This window comes from Eretmochelys imbricata, chromosome 1, assembly GCF_965152235.1.
Source record: "Eretmochelys imbricata isolate rEreImb1 chromosome 1, rEreImb1.hap1, whole genome shotgun sequence".
Lineage (NCBI taxonomy): Eukaryota > Metazoa > Chordata > Testudines > Cheloniidae > Eretmochelys > Eretmochelys imbricata.
The window spans coordinates 59,638,797-59,657,690 of NC_135572.1; the positions used below are offsets into that span (position 1 = coordinate 59,638,797).

The 18,894-nt window shown below is 39.6% G+C and overlaps 1 protein-coding gene across 1 annotated transcript in view; it reads right to left on the minus strand.

Moving 5' to 3' along the window:
• Positions 1–18,894, minus strand: part of RB1 (RB transcriptional corepressor 1) — a 169,330-nt gene that overhangs the window by 79,801 nt on the left and 70,635 nt on the right. The window contains 5 exon segments of the mRNA XM_077811427.1: positions 14,245–14,447; positions 14,665–14,741; positions 14,824–14,855; positions 14,942–14,998; positions 15,735–15,851. Of these exon segments, the coding sequence (XP_077667553.1) occupies positions 14,245–14,447; positions 14,665–14,741; positions 14,824–14,855; positions 14,942–14,998; positions 15,735–15,851 (486 nt within the window).

Consider the following 18,894-nt stretch of genomic DNA (forward strand, 5'->3'; position numbering starts at 1 on the left):
CCACTCCAACGTCTGAAGATGAGGAACAGCTTTGATTATATGGCTCAAAGCTGTTCAGAATGTCTGTTTATTGTGGTCAGAAGGATTTTTTTGTTTTTTTAAACTACTTTTCATTTTGTAACATTTAGAAATGCAAGATTTAGTTTAATAATATAACCATTACCAGTGTGGGATGATAAGTGGACTTGCACAAATAAAATTTTACACTCTGACTCTCCTCCACTGAAAGGGGGGAACGACGGATCTACCATCTTACACAGGGATTTTTGTTTAGAAATATTTATCTAAGGAGGACACTTTACTTACATGTAAATCTAATGCAAATTGTTGAAATTTTCATTTCTTAAAGTTATAAAAACAAAAGAGAATTTAAGAATTCTGTTAGCTGAAATAGTTTAAAGTAGTAAACAATGGAGGTGGCTGGACACAAAGGGGGGAAATATGCTGCATCTTTTATTATGATGCATCTTTTAAAATTATGATGAAACAAATTCTCCTCAGTGGAATGTGTCCTACTCCAGAATTATTTTCCAGACTGGGTAACCCAACTATACACTGCCCCATATTCAGGGAGGAATCTAAAGACTCAATTTAGCCCATAATACTTTACATTTAATGTATATTATGGGTATCAAACGTTGGTTCTAAATTTAATATCCTCCTAAAGCAGCTGATTAAATGTTCGTTCAGCACAACAGGATTTTTGTTTTCCTCTCAAATATAATTTAAGCGTTCCTTTAAAGCTTCCCTGGTACTGTACAAAGGAATTATATTGTGATGGAACTGCACAATTTTCAGAGTATTGTGAGCAACCACAGTACTGCATTTTGTTGGTATCAGCCCACAGACATGCCTACTGTAAGCTTTAAAAAAAACACAGAGGCAAAGTTTCATATGCTGTTAACACTGCTGATATTTACATGGGTGGGGTAGGAATTGTAGTCTCTCTTCCTTCGGATCAGACATGTGAGGGAAGCTACAGGAAATACCAAGTGGTGTTCAAGCTATTCAGAGTGGGGGATGGAGGAAGGGAGAAAAAAATGAATAGCTGAAATAAACACTGAAAATTTGTGGTTATGATTACTTTCCATGTGTAATAAATTATTAGAAACAATGTATATAGAGAGCCTCCCATAATGGGGTCCTGATCCCTAACTGGGGGCCCCTGGGCACTACCACAATATTTTAAAATAATAAAACATTTGGTATTTTTAACTATATATTTATAAGCTTAATTGGCACAAAAAGGATAAGTAATTCATATAACCAAGAACGAAAAAATATAAGCAATTTCAAAACAATTATCCAAAGGTTGCCACAACATACATTGAAACAATCATGCCTATACATGAAATACCATTAGTTATTCACTTAATAGAGTAAACACAGCAATGCCACTGTGTGGTCTACAAATTTTGCAACACATGCACTTTATGACTATGGCATTACATATCTGTGTACCCAGGGAAAGAAAGAAAATACTCATCAAGAAGGAAACCCAAATTCAAGCAACAAGCAGTAACATTTCAGTTGGACAATCAGGTACTGCATTCCCACTGAATAGAGCTTGTCAGAAATTTTCTGACAATGGTTTTCCATTGGGAACTGCAAATTTACTGAAAGCTAAATATTTTGTGGAAACATGCCAATTTTGACTAACCTTCCAGTTGAACACAGGCCACATTCGAAACCTGCCTGCGAGCTCACCTGCTCAACTCCTCAGCAGCCCACCAAAACGACTGATGTGGAGTTGGGAGCCCAGGGCATCAGACTTCTGGGGCAACTCCTGCAGCCTGGGGAGCCAGCTGGACTGTCAGTTAAGCAGTTCAGTAAGCTGGCTGGCCCAGGAATCTGGAAGATGTGGGGTCACCAAGCTGTCCCGAAGCTAAGGACCCTGGAAACCCTGGCAGCTACTGACTGAAACTGATATTCTTGTCAGAGACATGGTGCGTGAGGTAATCTCTTTTATTGGATCAGTTTCTGTTAATTTAAGAGCCAAGCTTTTGAGCTACACAGAGCTGGTCTACTTCAGACCTAGTCTCTCGAATACCCTGAGACCAACATGGCTACAACAATGCAAACAGTTCTTGTCAGTTTCACTGCTGTTATTCCACTCAGGAGCTGCTAGAGAACCTGGGGAACACACTGTTTTAGAGAACGTTTTGGTGTTTTCAAAATGAAAATTTTACAAAAGTTCCATTTGCAGGAAATTCTGAAAATATCTGTTTCCATTCTGAATCAGAACAGACCAAATTTCAAAATGGTAAAATTTCCTCTGGAAATTCTGACCAGCTATCACCTTGAGTGCTAGAAAAGAATGAATATGGATGAATAAAGAGCATACTAAAAAAAAAAGTTAATTTGGACTCCTGCCTTGCTGACTAGTGGGAATTTCTTTTTGACTTCCACAGGAAAGTAAAGCACAAAATGGCTCAAATCACAATGCACCAATAAATAGTGAGTGTGTCATATAACCTCTGACAGTTACTTGGGGCTGTGGTTCAGATCTATCAGGTAAAACTTTTAATAAACCCTGCATAACTCCACTGGATTTAACAGTTACATTACATAACCTGTGTAATTGAGCATAATTTCACCCAGAGGAGCTGCACTGATATCACCCAATAGAATGTGGTCCAGGTGTTATTTGACTTTCATATTTAAAGAGATACCCTAAGTTTGACGTGATTATGTCTACACTGGCAAGTTTCTGTGCCACAAATTATACCACTTTTATTAAAACGCTGGAATTAAACCGTTGTTGCGTGTCCACACTGTGCTCCTTGGTACGCTGGAGTGCATCCACATTAGCAGCTCTTGCAACAGCAAAGACAGCAGTGCATTGTGGTAGCTATCCCACTATACAACTGGCCACAGGGTGCTTTGGGAAAGGTTTGCAATACCTCATGGGGACGGCACAGTATCACATGATGCAGGTTTCCCAATCCCATTGTTCCATGGGCAGCCTACTACATTGCCAGCTGCTTTTCAACTGGTGAGTGAGAGAGAGAGGGTGTGTGTGTGTACTGGGTGGGGGGGAGGAGAGAGAGAGTATGTTTTGGGGGACAGAGAGTGTGTCAGCATGCTGGCTGTCTTGTAAGTTCACGCAGCGGCAGGAAGCAACCAGTTCTGAAGCAGGGGGAAACCCCAACATCAGCCCCCACCTCTCTCCCTGGGCTCTCTGCACAGCAATCACACTCACACTCTCTCTTTGTGTGTTCAACAGCATGAGCATTCCACATTAATGGTTTGCTTTGTGTCCCAGAGCAGATCAGCACAGCACACAATGACGGTTAGAAAAGGTGCTTTGAAAGGGGAGGGTCACATGTCTCCAGGTGAGCTGAGTTCAAAACAATGAGCAGAGCAGTCGCTTGAGGCATTATGGGACAGCTCCGGAGGCCAATTACAGGGCAGAAAGCAATCAAGTGTTCACACTGGCAACAGAGCACTGGAGCCTCTGTGCAAATAGCCTGCGCTGCAACTGAGGAGTTTCTGCGCACAAAGTGGCTTGGCAGTGTGTACACATCTGCAGTTGGAGAGCAAAAAACTGCTTTACTGCGCAGAAACTTGCCAGTGTAGATAAGTCCTTCATCAAAATTCAGGCTTTGAAAAACCAAACTTTTACACGACTTAAGAGCAACAAATTTGTTTCCAAGAAATTTAAAAAATAATTCCAGTAGCAACTTTAAAAACATTCCCCAAAAGCATCTGCAGACCAGATATTTCAAAATTTGTGGTAGTATATAAAAACTGACCAGAAAACAGACCAGAAATTAACGTTAAGCTTTTTCATGTCTATTTTACAAGCTGCGAGAAACATAAAATAGTAAATGCACAGACCACAATAAAAAGTAAATTCTTAAAATTCTCAGTTTTAATGTTTGTACTGCAGATTATTTTATAAAAAAAATCTCTTTAAGAGGAAGAGTGAGGTTAAAAATCAGAAGCAAGTTCAGTCAGAAATGTTTCCAAGAAGTAGCATAAAGGAAATCAGACAGCACTTATTGTTACCAATGAATTTTATCATGCCAACAAACGCCTTAATTTGTCTTTCCATGACTAGCTGAAATTCTTTTATTCAGAGGCAAATGATGAATTCTGAACTTGTGCATACAAAAAGTGGTACAATTAGGTGAAAAACTGAACAATCATCATACATTATGAAGTGCTGCACTGCACAGTTGCTGATGGCTATTCAGTACTCATTTCTGGTTGTGTTTGTACTTGAATCAAAATTATATCATGATGGCTGCACCTTTTAATAGGGTTGGGCTGAGATGATTCACTGTTACTGCAATATATGAATGTTATGTTAACATAAGCATGACCAATTCCACCTCTGGCTTAATGGATGTCAGACTTCCTGGGGAAAAATCGGGTTTCATTTGAACTTGACGGCCTGTTTCCATAGCCTGGATTTTGAAAATTAGCAATATGTTTAACACTAAGTACCAAAGATTGATTTCTGGAAATATGATGATTTTAACTAAGTTTGACACAGTTATACTATTTTTAATTGTTAAAAACATTCCTTTCAATGAATTATCTGATAGAAGAAGTGGATGTAATCACTACATGTAAGATTATATACAAGTATTCCCATTCTAACTATGTTTTCAGTTGCTAATAACCTTTCAAAACGTTCAGCTATTGGGTTATTTTAAGAAAAATAATATTCAGAACGTTTCAGTTTTATAGTTAGCACACAGGAAAGTCTGAAAGCAATAATGTTAAGGTTGCAAAAACAACCTTAACTCTGCTCCTTCTTCCATTACCATGGTCTTTAAAATTACATACAATTTCACATAATTTTTTTCCTTCAACCTTACTATAATCCAAAAATACTGATATACGCGTGTGCGCTTAAATTGGTTTCATTCACATACTGGTCGAGTATATGCTCAGTGAAGAAATTCTTTTCTCTCGGGGGTATTTTAATAATGTATTCAGCAGCAATTTACTATTCAATTACATTTTACTCACAGTACAGCTTTCTTTTAAAGGGATGAGGCAGTTAACTACAAACCTAGTTTAAATGTATATTTAGCTGTCTTAAATGCGCCAGCAAATATTCACTATAACATTAATATGTAGTAGGCTGTGTAAAAAGAGCACTGCACTTCAATTAAATGGTTTTAATGGAATATCGGGTGTATACACAGACTGCAATCACTATATGTTTATCAGAAGTTATAGAAAGAAGTGTGTGATTTGAAGGAGGAGAAAGAGAAGACATAGCACAAGAGCTCATGGAGGGGGTTCTAGGCATAGCTGCATGGAAGAAGTTAGAGACCTGGTAAGGGTACTCATCCGCATAAGAACAATATTCTAGTAAACCAACCCTATCCTGTGCAAATTTTACTTGACTCATAACTAGGGCTCCGTGTCTGCCACAGAAGTCATGGATTCCGTGACTTTCCGCAACGTCCGTGACATCTGCAACAGCCAGTGTGGCTGACCCCAGGGCCACCCAAGCAACTGGTCTCGACAGCCACACTGGCCGCTGCAGGAGCAGCTCTGCAGCCAGCTGCCAAAGCGGCCGCACCAGTCATACAAAGAAATATTTCAGTCTCCTGAGATTCCATTTTCTTTGTTTTATGCCAGATCAAATATGGGTTTTATCAAACTTTGAAGTGTTTAACAGTGCAGTGAGAATGCCTCTGAGTGCCATACTGCTACAGCTGTGGTAAACAGAAACACTCAAGCTGGATCCCTCTCATTATCAGAAAGGGGGCAGCAGGCAGGATGCTCTTTGCCAGGGCTCTGAGACTCTGGAACTTAGCTCAAATTTGGTGATTTCCCAGGCACAATGCAAAAGATGTGTTTGAAAGGGTCTCTGAAGAATGCTAAGAGTGTGTTTCCTACGTGAAGAAGGGAACAGGGCCCAGCTGGCCAGTCAGGTACCTATGGAACTGATTTTAATGCTGTTGACATTTAATTTAAATTATATGTTAGGGCTCCTAGAGTCTTGGATAGCTGTATTTCTTAGTTCAAATCTAAATACAAAATAAAAATTAAATCTTCATGCCATTCATTCTGAACATATTTATCAAATTCAAATCAATCTATACATAAGTCAAAAATATGTCTGTGAAGTGTAGAATGAACATACTTTAGAAAAGGAGTATCGTGGGGTATATCAGTGACCTCTGTCTTAATAAGGAATTAAGAAGCCATATTAACGGTTTCCAAAATTATCTCCAAACAGTCTGCATCCGGCAGGATCATGGTCTCAACATAGGAGGGGTTTCAAGTTTAAGTACAACAAGGGGAGCACTTGGTGCTCTGGATATAAACAACAGAGGAGGGAAAATATTCTCCTCATGAATGAACCAATGTAGAGCAGGACACCTTTTCAAAACTGTTAGTTCTGAAAGTGTCCCTGAAAGCTTTTCACTCCTCTCTTCTGGCAGGCTACCCTCTGATGTTCACACAGGAGATGACCTACAAAAGTGTGATCTCCTTCCTAATTACAGATTGCTAAATCAGACAACTGTGAAAGTGATAAACACTTTTACTAGGACCAGTCATGAGACTGGTGTATAACAGGACATCATCTCCCAATAAGACAGGAACAAGACTCTAATTTAAACTTTTTTACACTGCTTGAAAAACATGAGAAAGATCAGACAGTAAAATTCTGCAAGATGCCTTTAATTGTGCATCTCTGGAAGTTAGTTTCATCATCTGAAGTTTGTTTAGTTATTCTACACCCAGTTTGTCACCAAAAATTAAATTTTACCAGACTCCTGTCTGAAATTGCACATTATGAATCAATTTTCAAAAGTAGGTAAAGGAAAGAATAAAAAGCCAGAACCAAAAAAAGCCAGCATAAAGTAGGAAAATTTACTATAAATAGCGAAAGAAAGCCAGCTACTGACTAGGTTTGGCTATTCAGTGAACTAGGAACTAAAAGTTACACTCCAAATTATGGAATATAAAAGATGAAGTAAAAGTATTTGTAAAACTTTTTCTATTCTTTTTAAAACTGTCTACTGTTACCTAATCTGCAATAGTTTACTTTCACTCAAGTTTCTTTCGTAGTATCAGGGTACATTGTACCTCTACTAAAGACATTTCTGCTTTCAGCACACAAAGAAATATTTCAGTCTCCTGAGATTCCATTTTCTTTGGATTAAAAAAAAATTAACCACTACAAAGCTGTTTAAGAGAAGATTGCTTTCTTGGTAGCCATTACACTGACTTCTGGAAAACCTTGTTCACACTTGTGCTCAATTATCCTTACACACCAGTTTTACACTAGTGAAACTCCACTGAAGTCAGTGGAGGGAAAGGACTAGTATAACCGTAATAAAACCATATGGTTACTGAGGTTAGCTAATGCACAGCTTAAAAGGTTATTAATGAAATACGCATTCGTTTCTTTAAGTTTACCTATGTAAACCAACATTAGTACGCCCCACTGACCCCCTCTCTAGTTCATGAAATCTATTTCCCATCATGTAACACTCTTGTGAAACTTCCATTAACATTTATGGTAGTTTCACATGCATAATGATTTAATAATGATGCTTGGCTCAAATAAAGATATTAAATTTTCCGTCATATCAAGTTTTGAATAATCAGTACAATCTAACACTTCACACATCATTTAAGCATGTCTCTAACATGAGAGTAAGGAAATTGATCTGTTTCCTGTGTGGCTGATTTGAACTGAAAAGGCAATTCAAGTGGTTTAAAATTAAGAATAACCTAGCATTTAATATAGTGTGCTCTTTATGAGAGACCACAAGTCACATGGCTTGTATTGCTTTTGCAAAGTATTTAAAAATAAAAAAAATGTTTACAGATCTGAACTATATCTTTCAAGTTATCCACCCTTCTGAAGAGAGCTTCTAGTGACATGCATAATTTCTCTCTCTCACACAGCAAAAACAACGAGAAGTCCTTGTGGCACCCTAGAGACTAACAAATGTATCTGGGCATAAGCTTTCGGGGGCTAAAACCCACTTCATCAGATGCATGGAGTGAAAAATACAGTAAGCAGTATATATATTACAGCCACAAGGAACCCTTGTTGTTTTTGCTGACACAGACTAACATGGCTACCACTCTGCAACCTGTATACATACATAGGACTCTTGTGTGGAGGCGATACCCAGGTAATGAACTGCACAGTAGCATGGTATTTACCACTCACCTTTGACCTCACTACCTCTTGCTCACAAATCAGTTTCCCCAATACTACTGAAATATTTAAACACCTGAACGACTCTGAACCTACTTTTATTTTAAATCCATATGCCACAGAAATGTTTCCTTTTTCTCACAAATTACACTTGCTCAAAGCCAAGAACAGGCAAGATTTAGATCTGAACTTGTGACAAGTTTTCGGTATCTAAAAATGCCCTAGCTTTAAATACTAACCTCCATGACATCTGCAGCAGCCAGTCCCGACAGCCACACTGGCTGCTGCTGGAGCGGTTCCGCAGCCAGCCGCTCAGGTGGCCCCAGGGCCAGCCACACCGGCCACTGCTCAGGCAGCCCCATACAGCTGGGCCCGGGGACTACCCAAGCAGTGACTGGTGTGGCTGGCTCCCGGGATCAGCAACTTCCCAAGCAGTGGCCGGTGTGGCTGGCTCCCCGGATTGGCTATGCAGCAGCCCCGGGGGTGGCAGGAGCAGCCACAGCTCATCAGCCTCCGGCAGTGGTCCCAGGGGCTCCCCACCAAACCCCTCCTAAGGCAGCAAGCCCCCAGCTAAGATTTAGTCAGGGGGTATTTATAGTACAAGTTATGGACAGATCAAGAGCCATGAATTTTTGTTTATTGTCTGTGAGACCTGTCCATGACTTTTAGTAAAAATACCCATGATTAAATTGTAGCCTTGCTCATGACACCTGCCAAAATACAACTTTTTTTTTGTACTTTCCTAAATAAATCAGGATCAAAATAAAAACACAACATATTTAAAGGAAGTTTGTAATTAAACACTATACACAATTAGTCACAAGTTATCCACTTTCTCTCCCAAAAAAAGTTCTGTCATGTCTGATGGATTAAAAATTTGCTGAAAGTGTTTTAGATCACATGTGCATGCCATGCCAGTCTCCTACTGTACTCAAACAAGCAGAGAACTAGTGTTTACAGGAACCCTACTCTGTAGCAAATAAATCATGCAGATTTCAATAACTTGTATGATCATAAGCACTGACTAAGCAGGCACAAAGTGCAGGTTTAGAGACAGGAAATGCTACCGTGAATGCTTGCGCATACCTGCAGAGAATGCCAGTGCCTTCGGTTTCTTTTTGCAGACTCACTCAAAGTAACCCTTACTCTAAATCACCCGGTAAGCCCTTGTTCCCAGAAGGAAATGCATTTTCAGTTATTAGGATGTGAGGAGGAAAGAAATCCATGTAATTTTTTGCCAGATCAAATATGGGTTTTATCAAACTTTGAAGTGTTTAACAGTGCAATGAGAATGCCTCTCTGAGTGCCATACTGCTACAGCTGTGGTAAGCAGAAGCACCCAAGCTAGATCCCCCTCATTATCAGAAAGGGGGCAGCAGGCAGGATGCTCTTTGCCAGGGCTCTGAGACTCTGGAACTTAGCTCAAATTTGGTGATTTCCCAGGCACAATGCAAAAGATGTGTTTGAAAGGGTCTCTGAAGAATGCTAAGAGTGTGTTTCCTACGTGAAGAAGGGAACAGGGCCCAGCTGGCCAGCCAGGTACCTATGGAACTGATTTTAATGCTGTTGAGATTTAATTTAAATTATATGTTAGGGCTCCTAGAGTCTTGGATAGGTGTATTTCTTAGTTCAAATCTAAATACAAAATAAAAATTAAATCTTCATGCCATTCAGTCTGAATACATTTGTCAAATTGAAATCAATCTATATGTACGTCAAAAATATGTCAGTGAAGTGTAGCATGAACAAACCTTAGAAAAGGAGTATCGTGGGGCATTTCAGTGATCCCTTCGTCTTAATAAGGAATTAAGAAGCCATATTAACGGTTTCCAAAATTATCTCCGAACAGTCTGCATCCCGGAAGTGGCCAGCAGGTCCGGCTCCTAGGCTAGGAATGGCGAACCATGGCCCCTGCAAGCTGCGGGCAGCCATGCAAATGTGAACAAACTGTCTGGTGGCGCGCCAGCGGACTACCCTGCTCACTACTGGGTTAACTGGTAAGCATTAGGCTTACTGGTTAACCAACCTTAACAGTTAACCCCCACCAGCCAGCCCCAGTCCCACCCGCAATGGCCCCACGGGGCCCCGGCCCCATGCTGGCCGGCCAGCCAACCCCAGCCCTCACCTCACCCAGCCCCTCTCTCTTTAATCCGTTAACCGTTGAAACAATATAATTTTAATCGTTTAAACAGTTAACTTTTAAAACTTTATTTACAACCCTACGAAGAATAGAACTGTCAAGGTGTTATATATAGTTAGAACATACACTTGCTGCATACTAAATTTTAGTATATTGCAATTAAGTTCAGATTTGTGTGTACAGCATTGTAGACTAGTGTTCTCTTTTCCAGATACTGCAATTGCACCTGGACTACTCCAGTCAGTTTGGGGCAAGAGAGAAATTTGAGAGTTAAATTAAAGGAAAAATTACACAAAATGGAAGAAAAACACAAAATTTGTATTTGCTATAAAATTGACAACACAGGTTGGTACTGTATAAAATGTTAACTACTGGATCTAAATTCTTCATCACAAAAGAAAGTGTGGTCTTTGTGTGGGGGCAGGGGAAGCCTTTTCAAAAGTACTCAGAACTTGCCTATCTTTGCTCCAACTGAGGTTAATAGTAATCATTATCTCCAATGTAAACAGTTAAGCCAATGATCAGCACTTCTGAATTTTCTATCTTTAGCACATCACTTATGAAATTATTACTTTCCTCAACGTTCGGTAACCTAAGCCCCAAATAGCATCTTCAAAGGTTAGCCATTTCTTTGTTCCTCACTTCAGCTGATGTGTTTGTTTTAAATATACAAGGTTCATAGATTTTCAGGTCAGAAGGAACTATTGTGATTACTCAGTTTAACATCTGGTGTGATAAATGGGTCTACAATTTACCCTAATTGAGAGCTCAACTGTAAAAAGCGAATAAAAGTTCATAAAATATCACAGTAACCTACAACAACAAATGCCAATGGGAAAAGGTGCAAAAAAGAAAGACTAAATTGGTACAAACAAAAAGGCTCATTAATGTAATTCAACGACTGTGTTAAGATTATGCCTGGCAAACAAGACAGTTTAAAACCAAAAAAAAAAGACCCCAAACTGGTGTTGGAAATTAGGCCTATTAGTTCACAAAATAATAAGAGGATGGACTAACCTGCCCATCACTCCTTTTTGGGGTCCTTTAAAAAAAAGAGAGAGAGAGAGAGAGAGAGCCAGACAGACAGAGACAGACACTTTGATAAGAAAACTTTGATAAGATGGATGAACGGATGGAGGTCACCACTGCGCTGGTTAACTAGAAGGGGAAGGAACAAGCTTTACCATCATGACTACCACCCCCACTGTCTCCTGGGACCCTGGACCTTCTTCATTCTAATCCTGAAAAATGTATTGACCTGACCGGGCCAGAGAGAAGGAGCCAGATGACACTGCCACCTCCATCCGCTTTGGCTAAATGCCAAATACCACCTGGATGTGAGACTATCTCCTCCACCTCCCCTTTGTATGTTCTCTTCCTTCCCCACCTTAATTATTCTCTTTCCTATCCTTCTCTGTTTTTTCCTTCTGTCTAATAAGAGTCTGGCTTAGCTAACCAAGGCTGCATATTTTGCAACATTGCTGTAAACCTGTGACTAGAAAGAGACAGCTAAAAACAATGCCCTCAACTGCCAAATACTGGTACAAGTTTGCCAGATCTCAGAGTGGTTGATAACACCATGTGCGAGCCTGTATTTTTCAGCAGCAAGCTTGCAAGGGAGTGAACATCAGAGACAGAAGCTGCATTTTCTGTCCTTACTATTCTTCTCTCTCCTCTTTTGTGTGTGTGTTTGTCTATTTTGTCTTCTTGGAAATAAGCTTGGATTTTAATAGCAACATCAACAGCAGTCCCAGCACACCTCAACTATCTTTTCCTCAAAAGGACAGCTAACAACATCTTTGATACCGTCTAAAAGACTGTCAAAACAAGAGAATTTTTCATTCACAAACTCTCTCGAGCTACAGGGAAAAGGAACAATGTTAAAAGGATGTAGTTAAAATTAAAGCCTTATTTAATACTTAACATTTCAAATGCTTTAACTGTTTCTTTTTTTTAATCTTTCATAAAAGGTTAAAAGGATTTTTAATGGTGTTTGCGCCATGATACTAAGCAGGCTGAGCTCTTTGTACATCAAAACCTTGTTTAAAAACTAGTTTAATGTTGGACAGTTATTGGGCTATGTTAACACCTTTGATTCTTTGAGCCGCTTTATTCCATCTAAACTAATATACCACCTCCTGCATAATACTGCTCACAGAATTTCACCAAGTGACTCCTGTATCAAATCAGGTTTCAGAGTAGCAGCCATGTTAGTCTGTATTTGCAAAAAGAAAAGGAGTACTTGTGGCACCTTAGAGACTAACAAATCTATTGGAACACAAGCTTTCATGAGCTACAGTTCACTTCATCGGATGCAGTAACTTCTGGTTGAGCTAGAGCATATCTTCTAGAAAAACATCCAACCCTGATTTAAAGACTTCAAATGTCAGAATCCACAACACCCCTTTAGAGAAGTTGTTCCAACTGTTAATTTGCTAAAAACTTGCATCAGTCCTAGTCTGAATTTATCTAGCTTCATCTTTCAGACTTTGAACGTTCAAAAAACTCACAAAAGGAGTTTAAGGCCAGACGGGATTAACCACTGGATCTTCTAGTCTGACCACCTGTACATCACAGGCCATTACATTTCACTCATGGCTTGTCACATGGCACCACAGCCCAGACTACAGGGATTTGACTGTAGATCGCTCTAATGTGTTGCGCTCTGCTCCATTCAGACCCTGCTAGAGCAAACTAAAGGTACCTAGTCTGTTAAAGCATATCTTCTAAAAAAGTATCCAGTCTTGATCTGAAGACTTTAAGAGACAGAGAATCCAACATTTCCCTTAGTAGTCTGTTCCAATGGCAAATCACCATCATTTAGAAATTTGTTCCTTATTTCTAATTTGAATTTTACTGACTTCAGCTTTTAGCCATTATCATGCTTTTGTCTAATAGACTGAAGAACCCTCTAAGTGCTTACTGACTCTGATCAAGTCAACATCTTTTAAAACTCTCTCTTAAATAAATTAAGCTTCTTCAGTCTCTCACTGTAAGGCAGGTTTTCAAGACCTCAAAGCATTCATCTCGCTCTTTTTGAAACCTTCCCAGTTTCTCAACATCCTTTTAAAGTGTTATCAGAATGTAATACAATATTTCAGTACAGGTCTCACTGATTTCTTATAGAGTGGAAATAACACCTCCCTACTTCTACTCTATACTCCTTCAGTTATATATCCAAGGATCACATTCCTTGCAAGGGACAAATTCTGCAACATTGTAAAGCAAAAAGCTGCAGGTTTAGGATTCATTTAAAACAAGCTACACAAAGTTGTTCACCAGACATTAACATTTCAGTGAACAGACTCTTCCATGGTGGTCCTCTTCCCTTGACATATTAAGCTGACTCTTCATTACAAGCCTGAAACATGTACCAAATATCACAAGTTTCCTACCACTGACCAGTTTGTTCAAGATCAGGTCAGCACAGAGCTACCAAGAAATCTAAACTGATCCAAGTGTAGGGGACAAGGAAATTTAGTATTCAGCAACACTAACAATAATATCCAAGTACTGTACTAAGGCTCTTGCTCTGAATAGGAGCAACAAGTGTCAAGAAAAAGAAAGAAACATGAATTAATAAATGTTATACTTTTATTTTTGTCTGTTTTTTACTGGCACCAAAATATTATGTATAGTTTGGGAGTAGTGTGTTTAAAATATTCTGAGCCAGATCTTCAGATGATTGTAAACCAGCATATGTTCATTGAAGTCAGTCAAGCTAAACTGATTTATACCAGTGATACCAGTGAGAATTTGACCCTCTGTTTTTTCATCTTTTAAGACCTGTATAAACCAAGCTAATTTTGGTTTTGTGATTTATTTTATTACTAATAACAACTCTTAATAATACAATTGTATATATAATCTAATGGAGTTGGGTATAATTTCTTTTCTCTATATAGGCACATGAAGTGGACAAACACATTTTTACTTATTTTAAAACATTACTTACTGATTGCCATGCAAGGGATTCCATAATTCGATGTTCACAGCGTTCTAGATGTTTTATCATCTCTCTTGTCAAGCTTGGTTCGGCTTTAATAAAGCTTTCAATCACCTTGTAGAAGTCAAAGGCTTTTAAATCAAGTACATTGAGAATCCATGGAAAAGACAAATCCGTTTCAGTACTGGTGCCATCAGTTTGTGAAGCATTCCCTGAAGTAAAAAAGACCAGAACTAGTTATTCAGTATTAAAGTGATACGATCTCCTGTCAATTTTTCCCTCTGTATTTACTGATTTACTGCCGTTTGTCAGTTCCAGATACTTAAATTTAATGTGCATATGTAGTTACTAATTTAATGAATTCTGTATAGCTATTACTACTAATAAACAACAGCAATGGTATCTTGCAATTCTATAGATTCAACTTACTGCCATATGTAGCCATAACAACCTCAACAGCACAGGCCAGAAGAGATGTGTGGAAGATATTATTGTTCAGAAGTTTGCTAGAAAAAAAAAATATGCACGCCTTAATACTAGTCTTCGCACACCAATAATGGTTTTCTATTATGCGTTAGGAACATATACCTAAAATTGTGAACTGACAGGCGCTCTTCCTCCTGAAATATATGAACAGATGCAAAATTATGAAATACTGCTCAAATGGAGCAAAGTATTAAGAGTAATGCATGCTCATTAAACTTACCGACTTTAACATGGATTCCATTTGTCTGTAGTATAGCCTTACACCAAGCTTATATCTCTAAAAATGAAGAAAGTCAAGAACATTACACAAAATTTCACATTATGCAAGCCATAATATAAGATTGTTGAATCAGACTTCAGTGACAAAGCCAAAATACACTTTCGTCCTTTGGAAAGAATGTGCATGCTGGGACCACTTAAAAAAATCTGATTTGTCCCAGCGAAGTTGGCTAGGGTGGCCTCCAAGGACTACTGGGGATCGTGACTGACTGAAGTTGTAAGAAGATGTTTAAGTCAAACTGTAGAGGTCAATTTTCAGTTGCCAAGATGAGACAGCAGAGCTGACAGCTGGAAGATATTGAGCTTTTAAGTTGGGTGAACTTGCTATGCAAGTCACTGTAGGGAAATAGGCCACCAGGTCCATTTAAAGGCTCAGCAATCCTATTCATGAGGGCAGATTAATGGATAACTATATAATGGATAACTATATACAGTTTCAACTATGTTAAAATACTTTGTGGTAATTTTCCTATGCTTTGTTAAAATAACATTAATTTTAAAATATTTTTAAATGTATGCATTTTTTTCTTTCTAGACCTTCCTATGTTTGCTGAATTGTTTGTCAAATAGCATCTTCGAGCCTTGCTAGAGGTTACATGCCCAGTTTCCCAGGTTGAGAAAATATTTTATCACTCCCAATCTCCACAGTAAAAGGCTGGTAAGTACGTTTGGTCTCGCATTAGCTAATGCTGATAACATTCAAATGAATAATGTGAAATCAAAATATTAGTTGCCTGTGAGCCTATTTCAGCACATCCCTGTCCAACTGCTTCAGCAAATTTCTCTTTGAAGATGTTCCCAAGATTTTCCACTCTTGCCAGGATACCTTCTTTAGGGTTCACTGTACAGTTCTGAAACATATTAGAAAAAAAAGGATAGTTTGTTTAACTAGGTATGTAAAAACATGTTTTTACAAGTTAACCAAGAATATTTTTCCACTTCAGTTTTGTAGCACACAGTTATATTAATTAGGTCATCAGTATGGTTATGGAAGAAGTTACTCACCTTCTACAGTAACGGTGGTTCTTCAAGATGTGTATCCCCATATGTGCTCCAGTGTAGGAGTGCTTGTGTCCCTGTGCTGCTGATTGGAGAACTTCAGTAGCAGTGTCTGTTAGGCCTATGCATGCGCTCTCTCCTCGTGCTCTGCCACGAGGCTAGCCAGCGGGTATGGGTTAACCCCCCCTCAGTTCCTTCTCTACCACAGATTGACAAAAACTCTGAAGCAGAGGGGAGGAGGGTGGGTTGTGGAGCACCCACAGGGACACACATTTCGAAGAACCATCGTTAAAATAGTAGTTACCTTCTGCAGTGAGTAGTGTCCCTATGGGTGCTCCACTATAGGTGACTCCCAAGCAGTATCCCCTCTGGAGGGCTGGGACTTCAGAGTCGGGTCAGTTACAGATGACAGCATTGTGGAGCCAAAGGTGGCATCAGAGGCGGAGTCCCCAGTGATTGCATAATGTTCTGTGAAAGTGTGGACTGACGCCCATGTTGCTGCTCTACAGATCTCTGAGATAGGGACATTCTTGAAGAAGGCGATGGATGAGGAGTTTGACCTTGTGGAATGTATACAAATAGTATCCAGAGGGGTCATACTGCAAACTTTGTAACGTTGTCTGATACATTTGAAGACCACATGGAAAGTCTTAGGGCTGATATTGCCAAATCCTTGGATCATTCTGCAAGGGAGGGGAAAAGTTTGGGGGCCTTCCTGAAGGCCTTCATCCTGTTCAGGTAGAAGACTAGGGCTCTTCTGACATCTAGGGTATGTAATATAGCCTCTCTGTTGTCTCTGTGAGGCTTGGGATAGAAGGTTGGAAGGTGAATCGACTGGTTCATATGAAACGGGAAGATTACCTTGGGAACAAATTTTGGATGTTGTCTGAGGGTAACTTTGTCCCAAAGAATACCGAATATGGGGAATGTACAATCAGAACCACTATTTCCCCTATTCTACTGGTTCAGAGGGAGGCCTAGTCTGTCTTTCAGTACTAATTTTAAGTCCCATGTGGGAGCAGGAGGCTGAGCTTGTGGGAAGAGGTTTACAATACCCTTGAGGAACCTTTTAGTGGTTGGCTGTGGCAGCACTGAGTACCCCTCCACTGGATGATGGAAGGCTGTTATTGCCGCTAGGTGGATCCTAAAAGGGACAGCTCTGATCTTTTCAGTGCCAGTGCATAGTCGAAGATGTGTGGAATTATAAGGCCGAGTCCTTTTTCTGAAGCCATATTAGGAGAGCAGCAGCCATAAGCCCAGAAGCAGAAAGTCACATCCTCACATTCCAACTAAATTATATTAAAACAATGTAATATCGGGCTGTTAAGGCGGCAATCTTGTCCTAATAATACCCACCATCACCACATAAAGAAACAGATCTTAAGATGATTAAAGAAAACTTAGTTTGATGGCATGCTGTCTAGCAAGAAATCACTTATCAAGAGTTGTGGTTGTAAAATCCCTACTTATTATTGTTTTGTCTTTATGGTCCCCACTTCTCTATTGTTCATCTGTATGGTCTCTGTCTGGTTCTTTGATTGTTTCTGTCTGTTACATAACTAATTTTGCTAACTGTAAATCAAGTAAGGTGGTGGGGTCTGATTGGTTAAAGAATTGTTTTACAATATGTTAGGATTGGTTAAAAATTGTTTAGTAATATTTCAGTAAAATGACTGGTTAAAGGTACAGCTAAACAAGACTCAAGTTTCACTATATAAACTGGGTTCCAAAAGGAAGTTCTTTGGAACCAACTCCAGGACACAGCCCCAAGATCTGAGCTGTCAGACGTCAAAACCTTGCCAGTCATAACCATGCAGAAGCTGGAATCCCCAGATGACCTGATCCTGACTGTCCATTAGGAAAAGTTCATCTGACTTAATGGGAGTGGTGAGCATTGTATGCTTAGCATGTGCATTCTGTTTTGGTGATTGTTATTAAATAGAGGTTAAGTAATTATTGGTCAGGCTCTTTCACTAGTGAAAGACCCAGTAAAACTGCAAAGGATTAAGTCCTGAGTCCACAGGGAATGGGTGTTTGCGCTGAGTCCACAGAGGAGTAGAGCCTGGAGCTCATGGAGAGGTAAAGTTAGGTGCCTTTCACCTGGAGCCCTAGGAACTGAGAAAGATTGGGGGTGCCTAAATCAATCGGGTTACGCCTTGAGCCCTAGGAACTAGATAGAGGTGGGATGTCTGAGAGTGTACTGGCAACAAATTTAGGCTAAAATTGGGTGCCTTAGAGTGTGTGTAATGGAGACTTGTATGGGTAACAGAAGAGTCACAGAGATTTGTTGAGACATACACCAAATCCGAAATCTGGACCATTTTTGAAGGTAAGTACATCATGTCAAGAATTTTCTGTTGTGTAATAATAATACCTTTTGCATCACCACTGAACAGGAGCTCTCTAGGTATTGGAACCAAGAAGGAGCCATACCTTGAGGTGAAGAATTGCCAGGCTGGGATGTGGGGTATGTCCTCTGTTCTATGAGAGGAGATGTGGAGGAGAGAGATTGGTGGGCACATTGTGAGCGGTGACAGGTAGGGGTGCCATGTCTGTCTTGACCACATTGGGGAAATCAGAATGACATGTACTCCATCTCTTTTTATCTTCAGTAGTACCTTTGATAGTAGGGGGAAAAGGAGGGAAGACAAAGGAGGTACATGTCCCAAGGGAGGAGAAGAGCATCACCTAAGGAGTGATGTCATATCCCCATTCCAGAGCAGTACCATGGACATTTCTTGTTCAGGTAAGTGACAAGAAAGTCTGTGGTCAGTATCCCCCACCACCTGAATAAATTATGAAGTACTGCTGGGTTTAGCTCTCACTCGTAATCATGAGGTAATTTCCGACAGACAATCTGCCATCAAGTTCTGTATACCTGAGAGGTAGGCCACT